The sequence below is a fragment of the Rosa chinensis genome, chromosome 1 (assembly GCF_002994745.2).
Source record: "Rosa chinensis cultivar Old Blush chromosome 1, RchiOBHm-V2, whole genome shotgun sequence".
Classification (NCBI taxonomy): Eukaryota; Viridiplantae; Streptophyta; class Magnoliopsida; order Rosales; family Rosaceae; genus Rosa; species Rosa chinensis.
Genome location: NC_037088.1, coordinates 21,211,931 through 21,236,687, shown reverse-complemented (window position 1 = coordinate 21,236,687; position 24,757 = coordinate 21,211,931). Strand labels below are relative to the sequence as shown.

General features: G+C 39.2%; 1 protein-coding gene across 2 annotated transcripts; it reads right to left on the bottom strand.

Moving 5' to 3' along the window:
• Positions 1–926: 926 nt before the first annotated feature.
• LOC112188960 (phospholipid-transporting ATPase 1) lies at positions 927–13,295 on the bottom strand. 2 transcript variants are annotated; one of them, XM_024328200.2, is made up of 7 exons: positions 11,182–13,294; positions 10,772–11,078; positions 9,889–10,597; positions 9,681–9,804; positions 9,343–9,562; positions 8,444–8,902; positions 927–1,416 (listed from the first exon to the last, which is right to left on the bottom strand). In XM_024328200.2, exons 1-7 carry the CDS (start codon positions 12,722–12,724, stop codon positions 1,197–1,199), a joined length of 3,582 nt encoding a protein of 1,193 aa, XP_024183968.1. In that variant the 5' UTR covers positions 12,725–13,294; the 3' UTR covers positions 927–1,196. The 2 variants fall into 2 exon arrangements, with proteins under 2 accessions (XP_024183968.1, XP_024183976.1); XM_024328208.2 differs by lacking the exon at positions 927–1,416 and adding an exon at positions 6,919–7,666 and having other exon boundaries at positions 11,182–13,295.
• Positions 13,296–24,757: the final 11,462 nt, after the last annotated feature.

Genomic DNA, 24,757 nt, shown 5'->3' with positions numbered 1-24,757 from the left:
TTTAGGCATGTGTTTCTGTTTTGTTGTTTTGAGTTTACTCACACGAGCTTGTAAAAGTTTACCGGATTTGTTGTTTCAACCCGGTGTACTATCCTATGTAGGGGTTTATCCTGCAGGTTAGAGTGAACGTGATGAGAGCTAAGAGGTATCTTGTTGTTGCAGTTATAGGTTTAAACACTTATTAGTTTTCCGCTGTGTAGTGAGTGTGGTGAGTTGTCTACTTATTGAGTTGTAGATTCAGTTTATTTGTAAATTGTAATGTAATATATGACTCCAAAGAATAAGTCTGTATTGACATTGGGTTCAGGACATCTTTGTTTGCTTGTTCTTTAAAGAAAAAAAATTTCAAATTATATTGATGTCTGTTTTCAAACCTGAGTCTGTATTGACATTGGGTTCAGAACCGTCATGCTTGGAGTATTTATGTTTAATTGTTTATTAATTATGCTTGAAAATCGGGGCGTGACAACTTGTTGACAATTTTTTTTTTTTTTTGGATTTTTCTCTCGAGTTACCAGAGTTTGATTGAAGTCTACTAATAACTACTGCATACATTTCTTATTTGTTTTTTCCTCCTGCAAAGACACTCGTTGATAAGTGTAATATTGTTTAGGGAGAGCTAATTTTCTTGGACCACCACGTGATAAATTCATTGATCTGTCATTGTTTAGCTATAGTGGAATCATCAATCATGTCATGTCGTGAAATGTCGTGCTTCAAGTGATGCGGTCCGGAACCACCGGTGTACTTTACTGACAGGAGAGCCCATTTTTAGCACTCAAATAATATGAGATTCCAGCAATAGCAACTTCCATTTAATTACTAAATATTCTGGAAACAAAGAAAAGGATATCCAGATTCATGCAATCATCGCATACAATGACGCGCACCAAACCAGAATCAGATAAACTCATCAAGGGAAGACAGCCAGAAGAAACTCTTGTTAGAAGTTACTCTTTTCGTAATTTCATGTAACGTATGTCTAATCATTTTCCAGCTAATTACACTCGATGAATCTTGTGAGATACAAAAATTACAACAGAGGGGCAGAGAACATAAACTCACTACTCTTACCTCTATCCGAAACCAATGAAAATGAGGCAACCAAGAGACATACTCTGGAGCAGCCTAAAGAATAACATATATTACAAAAGAAAAAAACGGTGGTGCAAAAAGGAATAATGTCACCTTAATTGTCATCTCCTTGGGAGTTCCATGATCGGATTCATTTCTATTTGTACAGGACTTGACACCCTTAAATTGCCAAACTTCTCAGCCTCTCTTGCAATTTGAACATCAGAAGGACTATAGTACTGACACAGAAACTTTACACAAAAACGGGGAGTGAGTGCTGCTATGATGATCGCGAGCAAACATAACCAAAATGGTCCTGTCTTCATGACATCAAAAATGGCCCTGCCAAACACAGGAGTTGCGCAGGTTAGTATATACATATGCCAAGTTGTCAAGTACTGCACATTACATTAGATGAAACAGTTCAATATGATGCATATATTACATGCATGTTATGAAAGTTGTAGTGATGCAGTTTAATCACTGCCTAGACACCAGGATCAACAAACTCTAAGGTATAGGGCTTTAACACACACAGGTTTTTTAGGGTAGAAAGTGAAAACTAAGAACTAGGATTCCCTCCCAGGTTTCTCACTCACACACAAGGCTTCACACCAACACTCCAATCTCTGGAAAACTCAGAAACTCTCTGAAATTTTTATTCATCACAACATATCTGGCCACTTGGCACTTACACTTATTTATATTTGAGCAGATAGCTCATATTAACTAGCATTAAAGACTCTTTCATAGCTAGGGCTGTTACACTTCACAAAACTGAAGCATAAAAGACCTAATAAAGGAATTTAAACTCCTATCTGAAACTGAAGTAATAAAGAAACCTTAAAAATCCCAAACTGAAACTGACCCAAACTGAAACTGAAAGACACCTGCCTAGAGACTTCTAGATTGAAAGCAATTAATCAAACCATATGGAAAGGGAATGACTAGCTGCTCTCTTTTTCCATTTCTTTCGCTCATAAACCTTAAAAGGTTTGGCTATGATGTCCTCATCAATTCTCCCCGGCTGGGAAGAACTCGCCTCCGGTGAGATAAAGCTGTAGTATCTTTCCAGAATATCTGGATCGATGCGCTGCAGCTCCTCCTTAGTTACCCAAGTGTTGTCAGAATCTGGTCTATCCTTCCATTTAATTAGGTACTTCTGGTAGCCACCTTGTCTTGTCGAAACAACCTGCTCATCCACAATGTTTTCCACCACATCTCTCTTAGGAACTTTAGAACGAGGCAAAGGTGGGGTGATTGGTGAAAATTCAGAAGAAAATGGCAACACAGGCACCATAGGTTCTCTATAGGGCAGTAAGTCTTCCACATTAAAAGTAGAACTGATTCCCATTTCTGGAGGGAGTTCTAACACATATGCATTGGTTCCAACCTTCTGCAATACTTTAAAAGGTCCAATGCTGCGAGCTTGTAACTTCTTTGCCTTCCCTTTAGAGAAACGTTCAGGTCTAACTCGAACCATGACAAAGTCTCCCACTGAAAATTCCTTGAATGCTCGATGTACATCAGCAGCCTTTTTATATTGCTCATTGCTCCTGTTAATCCGACGACTAATCTCAGCATGCAGCTCATGAATATGACTTGCAAATTCATTAGCTGACTGTGATGGCCTATGTGAAACCGTCATGGGAATGAGATCTATTGGAGCTTTGGGCTTGTGACCATAAACAGCTTCAAAGGGACTCATGCCTATAGTCCGGTTAACTGAATTATTATATGCAAACTCAGCAATAGGTAAAATTGAATCCCAAGACCTGATATGTTCACCAACCAAACTTCGCAGCAGATTTCCCAAACTTCTATTCACCACTTCAGTTTGCCCATCTGTTTGCGGATGGTAAGCAGATGAAAACTTGAGTTTGGTGCCCAACATGTGCCACAAAGTCTTCCAAAAATAACTCATGAATCGAACATCACGATCAGACACTATAGTTTTAGGCAAACCATGCAACCGAACAATCTCATCCATGAAAAGCTTGGCCACTTCAGCAGCATCAAATGTCTTAGAACAAGGAAGGAAATGAGCCATTTTAGAAAAACGATCCACAACCACAAAAATGGAATCATGTCGCTGTGTAGTCTTAGGCAACCCAAGCACAAAATCCATGCTAATATCTTGCCAAGGAGTATGTGGGACAGGCAGCGGGGTGTATAACCCTGTGTTTTGCTTTTTATGCTTTGCCAACTGACAAGTACGGCATCGTTCAACAACTTTAGCAACATCACGTTTGAGACTAGGCCAATAGAAGCGATCCTCCACAAGAGCAATGGTTTTGTCTCTGCCAAAATGTCCAGCGATCCCACCAGCATGTAGCTCTAAAATTAGGAAATCTCTCACCGATGTGCAAGGAATACAAAGTTTGGTTCCTTTGAAAAGAAACCCATCTTGTAGAACAAACTCAGTGCTTTTGGATTGCTTTTCCAAGAGAGCTGAATATATTCTTCCAAAGTCTGGACAACTCAAATACTCTTCTTTCATATTATCGAATCCAGCCACTTCCACACTCATAATGTGTAAAAGTGAATTCCTGCGGCTAAGAGCATCTGCTACTTTATTCTCCACTCCAGCTTTATGCTTCAGCACAAAAGTATACTCTTGAATAAATTCAGCCCATTTTGCATGTCGTGGGTTTAATCTCTTCTGTGAATTGAGATATCGCAGAGCCTCATGATCAGAATACAAGACAAATTCTTGTGGCAGCAAGTAATGTCTCCAATACCGCAAGGATTGAACCACTGCATAAAATTCTTTGTCATAGGTAGAGTACTTCTGCTTTGCTTCATTCAACTTCTCGCTGAAATATGCAATAGGATGCCCCTCTTGACTTAGAACTCCACCAATTCCAACACCTGAAGCATCACATGTAACCTCAAAAGGCTTTGTAAAATCAGGAAGGCGCATAACAGGAGCATTAATCATTCTGGTTTTGATCTCCTGAAATGCCTTTGCAGCTGCAGTTGTCCACCGAAACTCCCCTTTCTTTATGCAATTAGTAATGGGAGCCATGATAGAACTGAACCCAGCAATGAATCGACGATAAAAGGTAGCCAATCCATGAAAACTACGCACCTCATGTATGTTTTTTGGTTCTGTCCAATCAGCAATAGCCTTGACTTTCTCTGGATCTGCTTGCATTCCCTTTGACGACACAACAAATCCCAAAAAGATAACTTCATTGGACATGAATGAGCACTTTGTAAGGTTTGCAAACAACTTCTCTCTTCTAAGAGCTGTGCAGACTTGCTTCAAGTGATTAAGGTGCTGCTCTTTGGATGTGCTATAAATTAAAATATCGTCAAAATAGACAACCAAGAACTTACCCATGAACGGCCTCAAAACTTGTGTCATAACTCTCATGAAAGTGCTAGGTGCGTTAGTTAGTCCAAATGGCATGACTAACCATTCATACAAACCATCCTTTGTCTTGAAGGCTGTTTTCCATTCATCTCCAGGTCTGATGCGGATCTGGTGATAACCACTCTTCAAATCAATCTTAGAAAAGATAGTAGCTCCTGCCATCATGTCCAGCATGTCATCAAGTCTCGGTATTGGAAACCGATATTTGACTGTGATTTTGTTGATGGCTCTGCTATCCACACACATTCTCCAAGAGCCATCCTTTTTTGGTGTGAGAAGGGCAGGAACAGCACATGGGCTAAGGCTCTCCCGAATGAACCCTTTTGCAAGAAGCTCACCAACCTGCCTTTTCAATTCTGCATGCTCGGTTGGATTCATCCGATAATGTGGTAAATTCGGTAATGTTGCTCCAGGGACTAGATCAATTGCATGTTGAATATCCCGGAGAGGAGGAAGTTCATTTGGAAGGTCCTCGGCAAATACATCAGTAAACTGTTCAAGGATTGATTTCACATCCGAGGACAACTCCAAACTAGTCAAAGGGTGAGATTCCTTTGCAATCAATATAAAAATAATAGATTCACCTGTTGTCTCCCTTGCAAAGTGTTTTGGACTGATGATATTAAGGGATTTTGGTTGTTGTCCTCCCTTGCTATGTGTTGGTTGAGGTACTGGTCTGGGCTGGATTGGGTTCAACTTGATGTGCTTTCCTTCATGAATAAAGGAGCATGAGTTGGCACGGCCCGAAATGGTTACATCCAGATCATACAACCATGGTCTGCCCAAAAGAATGTGTCCCACGTCCATCGGCACCACATCACACCAAACAGTATCCTTGTAAGATGAAAACTGAATAGGAACTTGACATCGCTGTGTCACGGGAATGGAAGACTTGTCAATCCATGCCACACGATAAGGTTGAGGATGATCAGCAGCGGTTAAACCCAGTTTAGAGATGGTTTGAGGGGAGACAACATTGATGCAGCTTCCGTTGTCAATGATGACCTTATAACTTTTGTCTCCACACTTGACATAAGTGTGAAAAATGTTTGTTCTCCGCCAATCTTCAGTACTCTTAGGTTGAGTCAAAGTGCATCTAACCACAGCCATTCTTGGTTGAACAATGTCTATAGGTTCACCCTCCAAATCATCATCAGTAGCTGGAATTTCAGGCTCATAAACTTCTTCCTCCAATTCTCCTTGAGCATCAGCCTCTTCTTCTGTGCTTGCTGCAAACAAACTTCGAGTTTGCTCTTTAGTTGGGCATTGACCAGCATAGTGACCATAACCTTGACATCTATAGCACCTTATAGATCCCCCTCCTCGCATACCAGATTGTAATCCCTTTTCTTTTTCAGCTTTCACCAACGAATTGGAAGTATTGGAGCCCTTAGAGAATGGAGACGGTTTTGTTCCAGAGATGCTAGGACGAAACTCAGAGTGCCGCTGATCAACCCGCTTGTACACAGGGGTTGTAGGGGTCTTCAAGTAGCGCTCCAATTCCAGCACTAATTGATAAGCTCGCTCTAATGAATGTACATCATGAGGAATCAGCTCTCTTTGAAGTTCTGGACGAAGACCTGTTCTGAAACGAGCAAGAGTTACTGATGGGTCTTCGGTGATGTTACATCTCACCATAAATTCTTCAAACTTATCAATATAGTCAGCAGCTGTCATGCTTCCTTGACGAAGAGATTGCCACTGGTCAAGCAAGCGTTCCTTGTAAGACAAAGGAACATACTTCTCCTTCAGCCTTTCTTTCATCTCATCCCAATGAGCAATAGGATCTTCACCATCTCTCGCAATTCGTCTTTCCACATTAGACCACCAATCTCGAGCCTTGCCCACCAACTTCATCTTTGCAAACCTTATCCTGCGATCTTCAGACAACTCATACCATTCAAAATAATGATCCATGTCTGATAACCAATCCAAGAAAACCTTTGCATTCAGCTGGCCATCAAAAGTAGGAGCTTCAATCCTCATAGACTTCATTGCCTTTTCTTCAGGATCATGTCCATTTTGCCCACTGTTATGTGGAACATTTTGTCTGCGAACATTCCTTCTAGGTTGCATCCTTGGTCCCCCACGTACACTCTCTTCTTCATTGTAGATGGAAGCTTCAATCTCTGCCAAACGACGGTCAGAAGCCACGGCCTGATCTTGTATTCTGGTCTCAAGATGACCAATTTGGGCAGCTAAACCTTCTATTGCTTTAGCCAAAGTTTCAAGGTCCATGGCTAAATGAAGTTTCTTTTGGCTGGAGCTAGGAGACAACAGAGCTTGTCCAGCTCTGATACCAAAACTGATGCAGTTTAATCACTGCCTAGACACCAGGATCAACAAACTCTAAGGTATAGGGCTTTAACACACAGGTTTTTTAGGGTAGAAAGTGAAAACTAAGAACTAGGATTCCCTCCCAGGTTTCTCACTCACACACAAGGCTTCACACCAACACTCCAATCTCTGGAAAACTCAGAAACTCTCTGAAATTTTTATTCATCACAACATATCTGGCCACTTGGCACTTACACTTATTTATATTTGAGCAGATAGCTCATATTAACTAGCATTAAAGACTCTTTCATAGCTAGGGCTGTTACACTTCACAAAACTGAAGCATAAAAGACCTAATAAAGGAATTTAAACTCCTATCTGAAACTGAAGTAATAAAGAAACCTTAAAAATCCCAAACTGAAACTGACCCAAACTGAAACTGAAAGACACCTGCCTAGAGACTTCTAGATTGAAAGCAATTAATCAAACCATATGGAAAGGGAATGACTAGCTGCTCTCTTTTTCCATTTCTTTCGCTCATAAACCTTAAAAGGTTTGGCTATGATGTCCTCATCATGTAGATAATTGAAACTTTTGCTACACATGATTCGTTTGCTATTTCTGGGAGAAAGGAAAGAAACTGATCGAATTTCCAACGCGCTCAAAATCGTATGTAAGTGCAGGTAATTAAAATTTGAATCCACCATCCAATAGTTCTAATACAGTGATAGCCCTGTAGATTCGTTCCCATGGTTCGATACTTCCCAGTAAAATGCGGAGCGTTTCCGAACTCAGTTGCAAGACTGTAATTGAATAGATACTATCTTAATTTTTTTTTCGACTACATTTCTGTAAGTGGATGTTCTATGGGAGACACTCTAGTCGTCAGTGGGAGAGACTTGCAAAATGCTCCAGTATTGTCCAATACAAGATGTTCTTGTGGTACAAATACATGCAAAAGATGAGAGAAATTTGAAGATTTTATCGAGGCTGCAGAAATAATTTAGTACGATGCAGAAACCTAGTATGCTACAAGATGATCAAGTGCTAAAAATACATGCATGAAAAGATAAGATAAATAACCTAGTAAAATACAAGTAAGTGGCGCAAACACATGCATGGATAGATAATAGAAATCTCAAGATTTTATCTACCCTGCAGAAATAACCTAGTACGATGCAGAAATTCTGTTTAAACATGTCTCTCAATCAAAAAGTGCTACTTTTACCACTGCCCAGTAATTTTGCCCTATGTGCATCACAATGTACTGATGAATTACTACTGGCAATTCTGCAGTTCTTCAAGGAATGGACTTTTCTTCTTCCTGACTGCCTAGATAATGAATGGCAGTGACTTGATAGAGTTACCTCACTAGCAAAATTTTAAATATGGACTTAGCGAGATTATTAACCTTCTATATATATTTTCTTTGCTAAAAATAGTTAGACATCATGAAACAACTTAAATGTAATGTAATATCCAGTTTAATGGTATGTTCTTTACTGGACTATTATTGTGAGCTATTTGCACTTTGAATGACTTAAGGAGTTGGGGAGGGCATATTAGTAGTAGCCATATGCATCCTTTGACTGAAATACATTATGAATGTTTGCCACTGCAACTTATATAGGGTATGGCAGTAGTGTAAATGCATGTCTGTCTGAGCAAAAGTAAAATACTAAATATATAATATTACTAAATTAGGGGACATACCAGTAGCCAACCAGTGAAGGTATAGCATCAATTACAATGACACAAATCCAAGTTGCAATGATAGATCCCCAAATAGCTGCATGTGTAATCCAACTCCACCGAATAATATCCATAGCCAAGTGTATATTAACCAATATAACCACCGAAAGAGTCCAAAGATCTCCTATACTTGAGGTATCAATGGTGCTACCCCAATATGCCAAAAGGGGGATAAAGAAGACAGCCACACTTTGCCACAATGTGTCAACCATTGTTACCCAAAATAATTTCGTGTTATAGCACTCTTGTCTGTGACCAGCTCCATATAGCTGAGGATATGATAGAAGGGTCATTCTACTTAGGTCCTTGTCAAGAACCCCAACAACTATTGTAGGTAATGCAGTGTAGATTATAGAATACAACATGCTGCTCCATTCTGTGATTGCAGTTGTCAGAGTAAAACAAGTAAAGAGCACATACCTGCACACACCCACATGAAAATATAAGTCAAACATGGTAATACTATCAATAATAATAGTAATAAAGGAGGTATCATACTGATTTTTTTTTTTTCCACTCGTCCTATTATAAGTGGCAGGTACAAGTCAAACATCAACAATACCACACACAATAGGTTTGACCTAAAATGGATCCAAATCTGGCCATCTCCAACCTACTAGCTTCTATTCAAATATGTCACATCAATTACATTTGTATCCTCACATCAGATTATGAGCTCTCTAAAGCCAACTCAGTAATCTTCACTCAATATTTTATCCTTATTTTAAAAAAGAAGATATAGCTAAAGACAAAGTTCAGGCTCAAGGAAAGAATTGAAATCTGTAAAATTACCGTCTTAAATCTCAACCAACCACACTAGGCATGAACTGAAAAGTTGTATTCAAGAAAGATTTACTCACCAAAACAAAATAAGAACAAACACAGCATTCCTATAAAAGTTGTAAAGTATCATGTAGCCCATTCGCTGGTAATTCCAATGCCCATGTACCAATAAGAGGGGAACTAAGAATCTGAACTGCCCCATTGCAAAATCTGAAGCCATGACAGCTTGTCGACCCTCTTGGCCACTGATTCCAACTCCAACATCAGCCATTTGGATCATCGAAACATCATTAGCACCTAATAATATTACAAAAAAGAGTTTCCAACGTCAACACGAAATGCAGAGGATATTGATATAGGAATTTGGAAGCATAAGATAATGATTTTGGTATTTGATCAACAGAATAATAATTACCATCCCCAATGGCAAGTGTCATATCAGCAGTTCTTTTTTTTACAAGGGCAACAATTCCAGCTTTTTGCAGAGGAGCCACTCGGCAACAGAGCACCACAGAACATCTATTTGCTAATTCAAATAGCTGCAATACAAAACAAAATAATTCAATATATAGACATCACAGAGACATTTAGAAAACTAAACTCGTAGGTCGGGAGGCATCTACCTTTTCCTCAAGTTCACTGTCAAGAATATAAACAAGGCTGGTACCATCGATAATTAAAGCTAATGAAGTTATGCCATCTCCAGAACTTCCTCGGGTACTGTGTTCATTGCCAGACACAGTCGTGAGCTTCTTAGACATGAGTATGGCATCTTCTAAATTCCGTCTACATGACTCCTTAGAGCTGCTGTTAATTAAAATCTGGGTCATCCTCCTTGTAAGAAGCTTTGATGAGTAGCCAATTGATATGGCAGTTTCTTGCTTGTCCCCCGTCAAAACCCACACCTGAACCCCTGCAGTTCTTAGAGAGTCTATGGCCTCAGGCACCCCCAGTTGCAGTTTGTCTTCAATACCAGAGGCACCTAAAATTATGAGATTGTTCTCTATGTTGCCAGCAACCTTGCGAAGCAGAGCAGCCCTGCCTATTAAAGCAGTGCTTGCTGCCTCAAAAGAAGAGTGCCACTGCTCAAATTCTGAAGCAGTGAGTTCTCTCATCCCCACAACAAGTGTTCTCAAACCCAGAGAGGAGTAAGCATGAATATGGGCTTCTGTTGCGCGTATTATGTTCAAGTTCAATCTTCTGTCTGTTACACTGAACATGGTAGTGTCAGCACCTTTTACAAACACTTTCACGGTTTTATCAGGGCACCCCAATATCACCGACATTCTCTTCCGGTCACTATCAAATTCATGCAAACCCAGAACACTGAACCTGCACTGCCATGAGTCGGTAATTATGATTGAGAAATCAAAGGTCTTTATTCCCAAAAGGAAGTTTAAGTGTCAACTATTTTGCTATAGAAGCATTATACAAGCATGTTCATCCAAAGTCACAGATATCTGCTATAAATTGATGTCTTGAAGAATTATACAGTTGAGACATTACCTTTGCCTTTCTCCTTGGATATCAATAGTTATATGACCAGACGTTCTTTCAATGAGCATAAAACCATAGGCGGCAGCAGCATAAACTAATGCCTGTTCATCTGGAGACTCCCCTTGGTAATCAATCAATCTCACATTTGGATCAGACGAGTCTGTAACAAGAGGCACTATAGTATTACAAGCTGCCAATGCGAGGAAGAACTCATGCACATGTTTGCCTTCATTTGTGTCCTTTTCACTTCTTAGTAGTCGTAGAAGATCTGGGTCAGCCTTTACATTCATCTTTGGCCTCAAAACAATTCCATCAACTGATACCAAATAAAGCAAACAAGAAATTGGAATACAGTAAAAGATACAATAAACCATATTAATCACAAGAGAGCATAACCATCAAAAGAAAAGATTTCTTACTTTGAACATTGTGCACCAATTGGTCCTTTTCCAAACTGCCTCTCCCACCATTATAATCAACTCCCCAAATGCTTGCACATTGAAATTCCATTTTGTTCTCGGTAAGTGTACCTGTTTTGTCGGAGAATACATACTTAATTTGTCCTAAGTCTTCATTTATATTCAAAGCTCTGCACTGAAATCTTGCATTAGAAGCCTCATCATACATTTGACTATCTCGTATCATGAAGTAAGCCTGACCCACCCGGACGAGCTCCATAGAAATGTACAAAGAGATGGGGATCATGATCTGGAACACGATGATAGACATGAGGAATGTGAAAACAATCTCTAATGCCCATCCATAATACTTATAATCCTTGACTTCACCTTCAGAGTAGTCCTTCTTCCTGTAGAAAAGTATGTCGTCCAGATTATCATTTTCGCGCCTCAACCAAACAGCAGCACACAGAGAGACAACTGAACACAAGACGACAAGAAACAGCGAAAGCATGATGATCTCGTGGTTCATACGGGTCTCGAGACGACTCCTCTTGGATGGGGCTCCGGAGCTATTGAGCATAACTTTGGTCTCACGACCAGCATATACAGCCACCCCAAGGGCCCAATGAGTATTCTTGAGCTCACAGCCTCGAAGCACAATGTTGGAGGGACCTAATGACAGTCTTTTCCCATCAATCTCCATGAATGCCTGAAATCCATAAATATTCCTGTTGGGTTTCTCACACTTGATCATCCCAGTAATCCTGTCCTTTTCAGGCAACTTGGAGAGGGTTTCTTGTTTCGCATACCGGGTCTTCAAATTTGACTCCCCATCTAAATTGATAGTCTGCACATAAGCCACACCAGTTGGGTCACTGGTGGAGAGCAGAACCATATCACAAGGAATACCCTCATTTGCTTCAATTTTGATGATTTCACCAACTTGTACATCCTTCCATTTCTTCAACTGAAACTGATTGTTAACAAAAACCGAAGCAAGGCGATTGTTCTCAATCCGGTCGGACCGATGCCTCCTATAGTCCTCATACGCATCCTTAACAGCAGTAACTAACAACACAAATGCTAATGGCAATATGGAAACTCCCCGGCCGAAAACTGCCAGCTGGGGGAGCTGATTGAGCACAGCAATCACTAGAAAATACAAATAAGCTACTCTATGAAACTGTTCAAACAAATTCCTAGGCAAGAAAGTGATAACCGAGTACTTGGTGGTCCTTATAGAATTGCCGGAAAACTCAAACCTCTCATTGGTGTGGGCAAGATCATTGATGTGTATGATCCTGACATCCTCATCGTTCATTTCCTTCTGCGACGCGGCGCCTTCGGAATCAGCTCCTCTGGAACCGTACCGCATGGACGGCTTGGATTGAACGGAAGAAATGCTACGTCTTGAAGAAGAAGAATTCAAAGTGGGTTGTGGGTTTTCAGAATCCATGGCGGAACTGGGTTTTGCTGAATCGGGAAACACAGGTAGAGTCGGGAGATCGTGGGTGCTGGGTGTTCTTGGAGACGGGATCAAAAGAGGCCGGTTTGAGGTCATGATCTGAACAAGATCAGATCAGCTGCTGCTTTGTTACACAGCATTCAGTCAACACAAATACCCAGATGCTAAATCCGATCAAAGTTTGTATATTTGGCAACTAAATCGCAACAGACTTGTAGATGGTATGCTATGTCCCAAGAAGTAAGCTAGACAAATAGATAGACAAGACCAAGATGAGTTGAGAGAGAGAGAGAGAGTAAGAGTCAAAGAAGAAGGTTCGACTGAGGTTACACGTTAGAGGTGGAGAGAGATGAGGTGGCTTCAATAATGGGGGTTGAAGAAGAAGGAAAAGAAGCGTGTTATGGAGGATGAAGGGAGGAGGAGGAGGAGGATAGAGAAATGTAAAAGGTCAGAGGCATGATTGGGATGGTGGGCGAATATTGCAAGAAAATAGGGGAGGCGGAGGGGGAAAAGGTCGTAATGGGTGGCGTCCGCGACAGCCAACACTAAAAAAATTCAAAATGTATTGATTGGAAAACTAGTCCAGGGAAAGAAAGGGAAGGAGAGAACAAAGACAACTGAGCTAGCCAGCCAGAGAGAAATAGTTGTTGGTCTTTGTTTCAGACCTTCTAGAAGGACTGCTCCGGCTTCTCTCCGCTTTTGATTATTGTTATTTATTTAGGTGGTTAATTTAAATGTGCAGCGTGAGGGTGTCTGAAATTGACGCATTGAATTGAGTTTTGCATCATGCTTTGTTCACTGCTTTTTTAATAACTTGCCCCTAATCCGTTCTTTCATCTTAATCCCATTTAACAGAAGGATAATGCTTCATGCATTTCATGCGTGGGGTTGGGTCACATTGGACATGTAATCATGTAGTTAACAAACGACCTCTGCACGTCAATGGATTGGGTCAGCCCAACCTTACCTTAGTTGAGACGTTTTTTTTTTTTTTGATTGTGACCTTAACTGAGACGTTGCCCACGACAATAATTTGTTTTTTTAACTCCTCTTGCTCCTGCATAGCTGAGAATAGGGGGTCATCATGGGTCGTGGTAGCAGATCAACGGAGAGAATATTCTCTCTTTTATTTATCTCTTATCTTACATTTTCATACTTTTCTCTCCGTTGATCTGCTACCACGACGGGCTTGAAGGCGACGACCAGGGGCGGATCCACATAGAGCCCAGCTTGGGCACTTGCCTGGACTGGATTTTTGATTTTACAATGATTTGGTGTAGGCAAGGGATGTGAAAATTGCAGAAATAGGGCAAAATAAGGTGAATTGGGGAAGAAAATGACAGAAATTAGGCAAAATCAAGGCAAAAACAGGGCAAAACCAAGGCAAAATCTTCACAATTGCCTCCAAAATATGTAGCTTCTCTCTAATTTTCCTCCCTTCCCCTCCTGCCATTGACTTGCCTTACCTGAAAAAAATTTATGGATCCGCCCCTGGCGACGACCATCTGGTGGAGCCGGCGTAGGGCAGCGGAGGAGGAGGAGCCGCCGGTTTGGGCCCAGGCAAGGTCGATGTCATTGGAGAAGAACTTTCTGCTGGCGGTGGTCATGAGGAAAGAGCCGGGGAAGGATTGGAACTTGGCGTCGGCGAGGGAGGAGAGGAGGGAGGAGATGACGGGGAGGCCGAGGCGGAGAAAGAGATTCCCAAAGGATGTTGAGGACAGTCGAGGTTTTTGGGAGAAAAGTATGGGGTGTATTGGATTTTGATGTCAAACACTACGTGGCACCATATAAACCATTAGATGTTGTTTTTACACGTGTCATTACGTAATTGAAAACTTAGGTAGGTTAGGTAGATTGGAAGGTTAGGGGAGGATCCTCTCCCAAAAATTCACTTATAACATTTATAAATTTAGTTAAGGTGATTATATTCAATTAACTATCTCTCTAAATCTATCAATATTAATTGTTGTGTAACAAGGAAAATAATAGTTTTTTTTTTCTTTTAAATAAAAGAGGAAAAATGTAAAATAATAGTTAAAGAAAACAAACCCTATGTAATAGAAAATAATAAAAATAATACATAAATTTTAGGGTTGGGCCGGGTAGGGCCGGGCTTCATTTGCATGACCCTTACCCTACCCTATTTGAGAAAGGGTAGGGCCGGGTCGGGCTTCGGCCCTAAAGGTAGGGCGGGTTTAGGGCGGGCTTAGGGTCAAAGGGCTAAATGATGAGGCCTAGCTGAGAATTAGATTAGAATAACTAAATTTTATGGGCTCTTGACCATTTACCTAATTTGGGCTCAACAAATGTCAACTACTCCACTAAAAGTTTTGTGTGCCCATTTACCAAATTTAAATATAAAAAGACAAGTTTGCCCTTAAAAAAATTAAAAAGTCATTAGAGACTTCGCTGGACTCCAGTCATTGGCTGCCGGAATCTTGTGACGGCCGCAGGCTTTTATTAACCCTCAATAAATTTTTATAAAGTTTATTGGGGGGCTGTAAAATGTTTATTGGGTATTATTGGGGGCCAATAAAAAGTTTATCGGGGGGCAATAAAATGTTTATTGGATATTATTGGGGGGCAATAAAATAGGATGTCGGTCAACGGTCTGGAGGTTATTGGAAGTTTGCAAAAATGTCGTCGGAGACTTTTATTACCCCACAATAAATTTTTATTGGCCTATTAGGGAACAATAAAGTTTATTGGGGGGCAATAAAAAGTTTATTAGGGGACCATAAAGTTTATTGGGGGGCAAGTTTATTGGGTATTATTGGGGGTAATAAAATGTTTATTGGGGGCAATAAAACCGGACACCGGCGAGTCCCGTGGCCCTCACTGGAGTCTTGCAGCTGGAGACCGGATTCCCGCGACCGAAGTCCGGTGAAGTCACTCTCTAAGTGACAAAGGGAGATAGGGCAAAATTGTCCCAAAAAGAAACAAAAATTCATAAAAAATAACTTAATTGGGTATTGAGGCAAAAAAATATGTAATTTGTTGGGTAAGTGGGCAATCTTATAAGATGTTTCAGTAAATGAGGTTAGTGTAGCTCAAATTTGAGTAAATGGACATTTTCACAAATTTATTATGTAATTGCACACAAACATCAAGTACAATCATCTATCCTTTGGCTCACAAACTTTAAGCATTACTATCTTCTTTACTTCTTTGCCTATTTGTTATCAGACAACGGCAGAAAACCGTTGTGTGATTTAAAGACCCACCGTTGTAGAGTGAGCCGTTGTCTGATGAAAAATCAGACAACGGTGGAACACAGTTGTGTGATAAACACACAGACAACAGGTATGTGTTATAACTGTTGTGTGATAGCTCGGCAGATGGCTCAGCAGATGCCAAGCGCGCAGCTGCGCAGCAGTTGAGGGGCGTCTTCAGACAACAGTGCCAGTTTGCAACCGTTGTATGTTAAGCATGTCAGACAACATTTTTTTATTTTGTCTGTTATCTGATTGCTCTTCAAACTTCAGTTCTTAGACTATATCTGTTGTGTGATTAACTTTAGGACGACAGAGTTCAATTGCTTCCATTGTGTGATTAACTTGCAGGACAACAGAGTTCAATTAATTCTGTTGTGTGATTAGCTTTGAAGGCAAGAGAGTTCAATTAATTCTGTTGTCTGAGTATTAATCAGAAGACACTGATTCGTTAAAAACCGATGTGTGATATATTGATTACAATGTGTTTTTCTCCCATTTTTGGTCATTCAGACAACAGGCAGTGATCATTAGCTTTGGTCTGTTGTGTGATCATTTGAACATTCCATTCCTGAATTAGATTGTGCATTCATTTGGTCTATTTACGAAATGAACAGTACTCTATCAAATACAAACATTGCAAACCATTAAATGATTCATATAACCATTACTTTAAACTTCAAAAGCAAAAGGGATGCATTTCTCAATCATTGAAACCAACATTTTACACAAGAAAAGCATTCTAGTGCATGCCCATCTACTTGGGACATCAAAAAGCTAATACACATATATTGTTCCAAAATATGCTACACATGGTGCATGGCAATGTACCAGCAGAGAAGCACAAAAAAGATGCTTTCCTTATCTAAAATGTACCAGCAACAAGTGTGCTACTTCATGACTCGTGCACATATGTGTTGACAACAAACTTCCCCCACTCATTTCGCACTTGATCAATATCTGCCTGAATGTATTGGCTACTGCCTCTCCTCTCCCACTGAAATCAGTTAATTATATCAAAAGGATCAATTAATCATTTTGGTGAATGAGGCATAGATATAATAACACACTGAATAGAAATTGAGTCAAGTGACTATATTTATAGCTATATATGTTGATACCTTGGAAGAAAACAATGACATGTCTTTATCCTCAATGATATCTCTCATATATCGCATGATAAAGTACCCGCACTCCTTGTTGCTAGGTTGGGGAGGAATGCCCTAAACACAAGCAAATGAATGAACAAGTGAAAACTTGGCATGGAAAACTGTTTTTTGAAAACCACAAGTGGTGAAACTTACAGCCAAATTTTTCCAATGGACTGAACCCCGACTTTGCTTATTCTTTTCAGAAATATACATACGCATAGCACTACACCAAAACAACAATATGATCAATGATGTACCTGTCACGCCCCTGATTTTACACACATGAAAATCGATATATATATATATATATATATATATATATAACCCCATAATTATATATGCGTGAACGTCCAGTCATCAATACAAAATACCTGAAATCTTTTTCCCTTAAACTTACACACATATTGATGTCCTGAACCCTCAAAGTTAATATACACTCACATCCAAAGAGTTATATATTACACAAGCTTACGAATTAAATTGTCAACAACAAAATAAAACGTAAAGGCTACTCAGAGTAACTATACAATGGAAGTCCTTATCAAAAGTAAAGTCACAAAGGTGGCTTCCTACCGTAAAGCTGCTAGCTCGCTGCCTCAACCTCGATTATCCTAACCTGCAGGATTAACCCCTACACCGTTTGAATGGTGTACCGGGTTGCCACACAACAAACCCGGTAAGCTTTTGCAAGCCCGTATGAGTAACTCAAAAACCACACATGCACAACTCGCCTAACGAGGAAACCCATCAACTCGTAAAAAGGAACACACACCATGTTTTCCCAAAACAGCACATTCTTTTCCCAAAAGAAACAATAAAGGTCACACCGTGACCAAATCATATAAATTGAAACTCTTACAATTAAATATGACAAACAAGTCCTCCCAGGACATTTAAAAAAAAGAATCCCCGAAACTCCCTTTTAAAACACATTCTCAAATCAACACAAGTCACCCCGTGACAAAATCATAATAATTGAAATTCTGACAATTAAATATAACAAACAAGTCCTCCAAAGAATCCCCGAAACTCCCTTTTAAAAACACGTACTCATGAGCATCAGATAGCTCCCCGCTACTCCCCATGATGTACTATGGCAACAGACTAGAGCTCTAACTGATCGTATCCACAAACCCGGCCAAAGGCGTGAAGTCCCGATATATATGCCTGAGGTTACTCCCAGCAACCCCAAATCCTCACCTCCCAGGTCGTCAGATCAAAACCTTTCAAAATGGTCACTCAGGACCCAAAAGTTACTCAACTCACACAAAAGGAGATGTCACCCCGTGACCTCCAATCATCAGACCTCCCTGGTTGTCAGATCAAAACGTTAAATCAACCAAAAGGAGAAATCACAACCTGTGACTCTCAGATCTTCCGACCTCCAGTCGTTAGATCAAAACATTCAAATCACATCAAAGCAACTCACACCAAATCTTGACACTTTTCAAAACAATAGAAATTCCCAATTCCCACAAAATGTTTCCCGAAAAGTCAAGCCCCCAAACAATAGAATGAAACCCATCAATACCTATTGCTTCAATTCACTCATCAACCCACAAGAATATACATATTCCACGTAAATATATATATTGGTGCAGCTAAAAGTAAGCGCATAATTTAACCCTAAAAAATCATTAGTAGTATAAGCAAGTAGGGATCGTTCTATTCCGGGGATTGAGGGTACACCTGTCATTGTAAAAACAAATTAATAAAAGTAAAAGGTATTATTTACAAAAATAAAACAAAGAAAGAAATATATACAAGTAAACACAATTAGGGGGTTTTAGGATTATTAAATTAAAAACTAAAATAAATAAAATAAAGAACATGTAAAAACATATATACACGGGTGGAATGAGAGAACAAAGATCAAAACCGAAACTATGATCAAATTCGATTAAATCCTAATATTGTTCATCTAAGTCATGAGAAAGGAGTTGATCATGTGAAATATTCGAAAGCAAATAATTTCCCATTTTTTACTTTTTAATGCTAATTAACCTAAGTGAAAGCACAAAAATTAATCCTATCAAACATGTAATCAAGCCCTAGAAAGCTAGTCAATCATGACATGTTTAACGCATTAAGAACAAAGAAAGGCTATCAACTCAAGTGTGCAACTTAGTATGAAAAAGTCCACCTAATTGCAATCCTCTTTAATTAAATTCGGTTTTTGTCCAAAACCTTTACTACTTCGATTCAAGTTACACAAAACAAAAAGTTGATTTCATGTTCTTAAATCTAGCACCATTCATATCAAAACCCTAAATGTTTCGAACCACCTAAGATTAAAATACAAAAGATATCTATAAAGCAAATTTAATTAAACAAACTCACATAAGCAACTCTCGAATTACAATAATAGAATCGAAATTCTCATTTAATCATAAAAATTCCAGAAATAATAACTTTGTTCAATCACGAATGTCAACTAAAACAAAACCAACGAAATTCAAACAAATGTTACAAAGTAGAGGTCGAATTACACCGTGGATGGAAGATGAGGATGGATGATTTTCGTTGTGATCCTTGAAGCTTGAAAGCAAGTCTTCAATGGTGGATGGTGGAGGAATAGGTCACGGCTCCTTCTTCTCCCTTCGGCCTTGCTTGAACTCCGTGGCTTGCTTTAGAGGATGGAGAGAAAATGGGAGAAGCTCACGGCAACAATATAATTTTTCTGAATTTTTCTAAGGTGTATGGAACCCCTCTCAACGTCAAAGAGGTGGGTATATATAGGAGCACGGCTAGGATTCACAAAGCAATCAGAAATTTCCACATAGCTTCCACCAATGAGAATTCGTCAAGTAAGCTTGTGATGTGGTCCAACCAATCATAGAATGCCAAGTAAGCCTTGTGATGTGTTCCAACCAATCAAAATTCTCTAAAATACCTCCCTAATATTTAATTGCCGAATTTCCTTGAAATTATTCTGATTTTCTTCATGAATTTCGGCCAACATTCCTTTAGGGAATTTAGGGATGAATCTAGACGCCTTTTTAGCTTTTCCTTGGTGCACACATATTTTCCCTCCATAAATATCTCCCTTGAATCTCTCTTGGCGTCATCTCCTTGATTATTTCTGATTTTCACGTTGGCAATCACACCAAATTATTCCTCCAACAATATTTCTTTCCATAAAAGTCTCCCAAGAAAATCTCTCCTTGAAATCCTCAATCAATCATCTTTAATTCCCACGTTGTCACCTTGTTTTTCCTTAAATATTACACGGCAAATTTAATCCCCAAGGAAAATATATTTTCCTTTTTTTAAAAAACTCTTCCTTGATTCTCTCCTTGCCATGTCATCTTCATGAAACTTCTCTTCCCACTTATGAACTCAATTCAGCTTATTTATTCCAAAAACCTGAAAATAGAAGCTTTCTAAAATAAGAAATGGAAACTTTCTTAAACTAAAATGGAAACTTTCTAAAAATGGAAAATAGAAACTACAAAACGGAAACTTTCTAAAAATGGAAAATAGAAACTACAAAACGGAAACTTTCTACAATTAGGAACTTTCCCAATTAAAGAATGGAAACTTTCCTAAACAGAGTTTTATTAAGGAATTAACGCAAAAAATATAGGGAAATAACAGTTAAAACGTCGCATTAAAATGCTCATATCATATATAAGTGGTCATTCACTCAGGAAGGCCACTAATACCAACTATAGTTTGCAGTTAACTAAATAACTCTCAAAACAATAAGGTCAACCCGTTCGTGAATGAACTTCGTGAGATTACTCACCTCGAAACTCCTGCTGCGTCTTCAATACATAACAATGTTGCCAACCCACAAAATAACCGTCCAAATACTTCGTCAAGTACCTAATCACAATCGGTTTCCACTTAGTAATAATTCACAAACGATTTAAGTCTGAAACCCCTGTTTTGAACTAAAATCTCCAAAGTGGCGCCAATCGAGGCAAAACCACATCCGAGACCTCCCAAAGTCTCCGGAATACGTCCACGATCGATGTGACCAAACCATAAGTCGATCGGACGCTCAAATCCTCACAGATAGAATAAATTGATCGGTATGAAACTGCAAAAATCATAACAATTCCAAACGAACTCCAAAACTTGCATATTATATATCGAAATGCTCGTATCAACGAGTAGAACATATATAACTTGCATTTTAACTTAGTTTTTCACGAAACCAAGTTTAAAATGATCATTGAAGAGTCTCCTTTAAGCTGTCAAAAACTGAGAGTAAATCTACAAGTAAAGGTTTTTCAAAAATCATGAAATGCCCCACTGGTTCAGCTTGGGCGTCAAACACATGTATGCAGTAATCGAACTTTGATCTTTTTCCAGTTCATTATTCGCTTTAAGTAAAACCAAATTACCTTTAATGTAGGTTGACGCATCGTCAAATCCACATATTCTGCCCCCTCCTCATTCTCCGGCTCCTTGATATCTATCATATTGACATTTTCTTCAACAGCCTCATTGACCTCCTCACGGTTGACAACTACTTTCTCAAGCAACTTGGGAAACTCATTCCCTTTCTTGCACCCAGGACTTTTATCCAACCTGCCTTCCTTAACAACCTTTGTCCCTTTCCTTTTACACATGATGGTTTTGTTTTCCATTTCTTCAAAAACGCTCAGAATTTTAGCTCCATCCACATTGTTCACTACTTCTTCCAACGGACCTTTATCCGTTTCTTGAGCAATCTCATTAGCTGTCATTGAGCAGCTTCCATGGCCAGATACATGTGGGTGAATAGTTGCAGCCTCTTTTCCATTTATCTTTGCTTCAAGTTCAGCAAACTTGGCCGCCCACATAGCCCACTCATCTGCAACAATTTTTTCCCTCGCTTCCTTGATTATCTCCTCCCTTGCCTCCTCTAGTATCTTCTCCCTTGCCTACTCTACTATCTTCTCTCTCTCCTCTGACAATCTTTTCTGCACACTAAGTCTGACAATAGCTTCTATGCTCTCCTTTCTACGTTTAGGGAGGTGGAAGTAAGTAGAGGGAGTGACAAAACCTCCTACTCGCCGCACTCTCCCCCCATGCTCCGGAGTCCCTAACGCCAATGTTAAGACATCATTACTTCCTTCAGCGCTTAGTTCTCCACTGTCAAGCTTTCTTTTCAAGTTTGTCTGATAGTTTAGATTAGGAAATATCATCACATATCATCTAAACAAACCTTATACATACAAAAATAGTCCAATAAATATATGGACTTACTATCTTTTCAGCGGTCTTTGCTGACTCCTCATCCTTGAAACTGCCATCCTTTGTCTGGCGTCCTCTTATCCACAAAGTGGCCCTATCAACTTCTCCATCACTCATTCCATCAGCCTACAAAATAGGATAGTTAATGCATACATTACAACTAGGAACCCCACATAAGTAAGTTAGAAAACAATTTCACTAACCAACTCAGCCTCCAACCCTGCATATCCTTTATGGGACATTCTATGAGGATACTTATTCTTGTTGCGCCTTTCTTGTTGCTCATGATGCTTTTCCTGCAAAATAGGGGTACTAATTAGTTAAATGAGTATTCGATATTTACATAACTGCATTTTATATGACTACAACTAAATGATTGAAATACAAGTGCATTTATACCAAGAATGAGGGCTTTGTCCGCATTTTGACAAATTCTGTCCAGTGATCAGCATTGATGAAAGGATAATCATCTGGAGGATATTGCAAGGCTTCAGGATCATCCAAATAGGGGATAACGTACTTGGAAGTAAGTAGACACTTGAATTGCCTCCACTTTCTTGCAGCAGATTCCAAAAACTAATTTTTTATGCTCAAGACCAATCAAAAATGGAATATGTGCACATTTCATTGCTAACTATCAGTTCAAGTTCAGAAACTACTGAAAAATGAAAACAATGAACACTATCATACCAACCTAACTAACTACACCTTCAATACTAAATAAAACAGATAAGGAACTTAATCACCTGAACACTTTGCCAGATTTTGTTCTTCTCTTCAAGAGTTACGGCTTTCCAATTTTCCCTTATTACCGGTACCTTCCTTCTTGCCAACACACCAATGTAGCTTTGCATTTGCTTAGCCACCTTCCCACAAGGGGTCCCTTTTCTGTTAAATAAAACAACCTTCTTGCATTTACGACTCTTGCGGTTTGTAATGCGTGACATAGTCACCGCATGCCGCTTCAGCAACTTTAGGCCCCCAGTTGATTCAGGTTCTTTCTTTTTTGACTTTCCCTTTTTTGAATGAGATAAATCGGAAAATGATGATGATGTCGGTGACTTCAAAGACTTAGTCTTCTTAGGCTTCAAACGATTTTCTTTCGACTTTCTCTTCTTTGATACACTAGCAGATTGTGATGCAGCCATTATCTACACAAATGTTAACCCCATTAGTATATCAAATCCACATATATGAGTAACTTGTATAACAAACATATAAGCTGCATATTAGTAAACAAATCTGCTAATGTTTAAAATAACAGACACTTTAACATATATTACTACAAATATTAATGCAGAAAATAATAGTAATTAAATAAACAAACACTTAACACATATCCAAGCAAAAAATAAGAGTATTTAAAATAACAAACACTTAACACACAATCATGTAAACAGAAAATAACCAACATTAAAAACATATTTAGTGAGCCAAGTATCCTTTAGGCATGACCATTATAAATTACATCAATACGACTATATGAACTACTCTCCCTCAACTACTATATCCTCATTCCCTGCACGCCTATAACCCATTGGCTCCTCATCTTGAGAGTTATCATGTGACTGAATAGCTGGCATTGTAGTTGCGATGGGGGGGGGGGGGGGGGTGGGAAAAAATGGTGTCCCCAACATCATCCTCCTGAACAGAATCAATGTAATCTCTTTTTGAGACTCTCACCACAACTGCCCACCTACGATCTACAGGGTCCTCAACATAAGATATTTGCTCCACACTTTTTCCCAAAACAAAACAGTCATTTAGATAACCTTTCCTATTTAAATTAACTAAAGTGAACCCAATATCATCTTCTCTAACACCCTTCTCATTCTCTACCCAATCACACTTAAAAATAGGAACCCTAAAATGACTATAGTCAAGCTCCCATATTTCGGTAATCACCCCATAGAAGCTCATGTCTTCAGTAATAGGGTTTTTATCCTTAGCACTAGCTACTTGAGGGGTCTTAGAAACCAAATAAACCCCACTGCTTTGTGTCAACCTAAGATCATCGCGCAACTTAGTGTTATATTGCACTCCCCCTATTCGGTAACCACTAAACTTCGGGACTTCATGGCTTGGTTGATCTGCTAGCCACCTCACAATCTCAGGGACGTCACAACCTGGTTCAGCAACCTTTGATTGAACCTGCAAAATAAAATAAAACATTATACCAACTGTGTTCTGCATTATTAAAAGCTTTATCAGTCTATAAATTACAGTTACATTAAATGGAAACTACTTACCCTCTCCTTCACCCACTGAGCAAAAGTCATGTTTTGTTTGTCCACCAACCACTTTTTATTCTTTTTGTACTTGGGAAACTCCCTCTTCAACTGTTCCGTGTGTTCCCTACACAAATATTTATTAAGTATTAGTGTATAAGCATTAGAACAAGAAAATAAGCAAAACTGTAAAAAAACATAGATAGTGATCAAATTACAAAAAGTAGCTTCTAAATTCTTCAGTGTTTTGAAGCACGCAGAGATGAGCTTGCTGAAATTCTTTGCCATAAACAAACTCAACAGTTGCACCAGAGGTAGGCTTGTCAGCTGTGATGTTTTCTTTTGGGATGC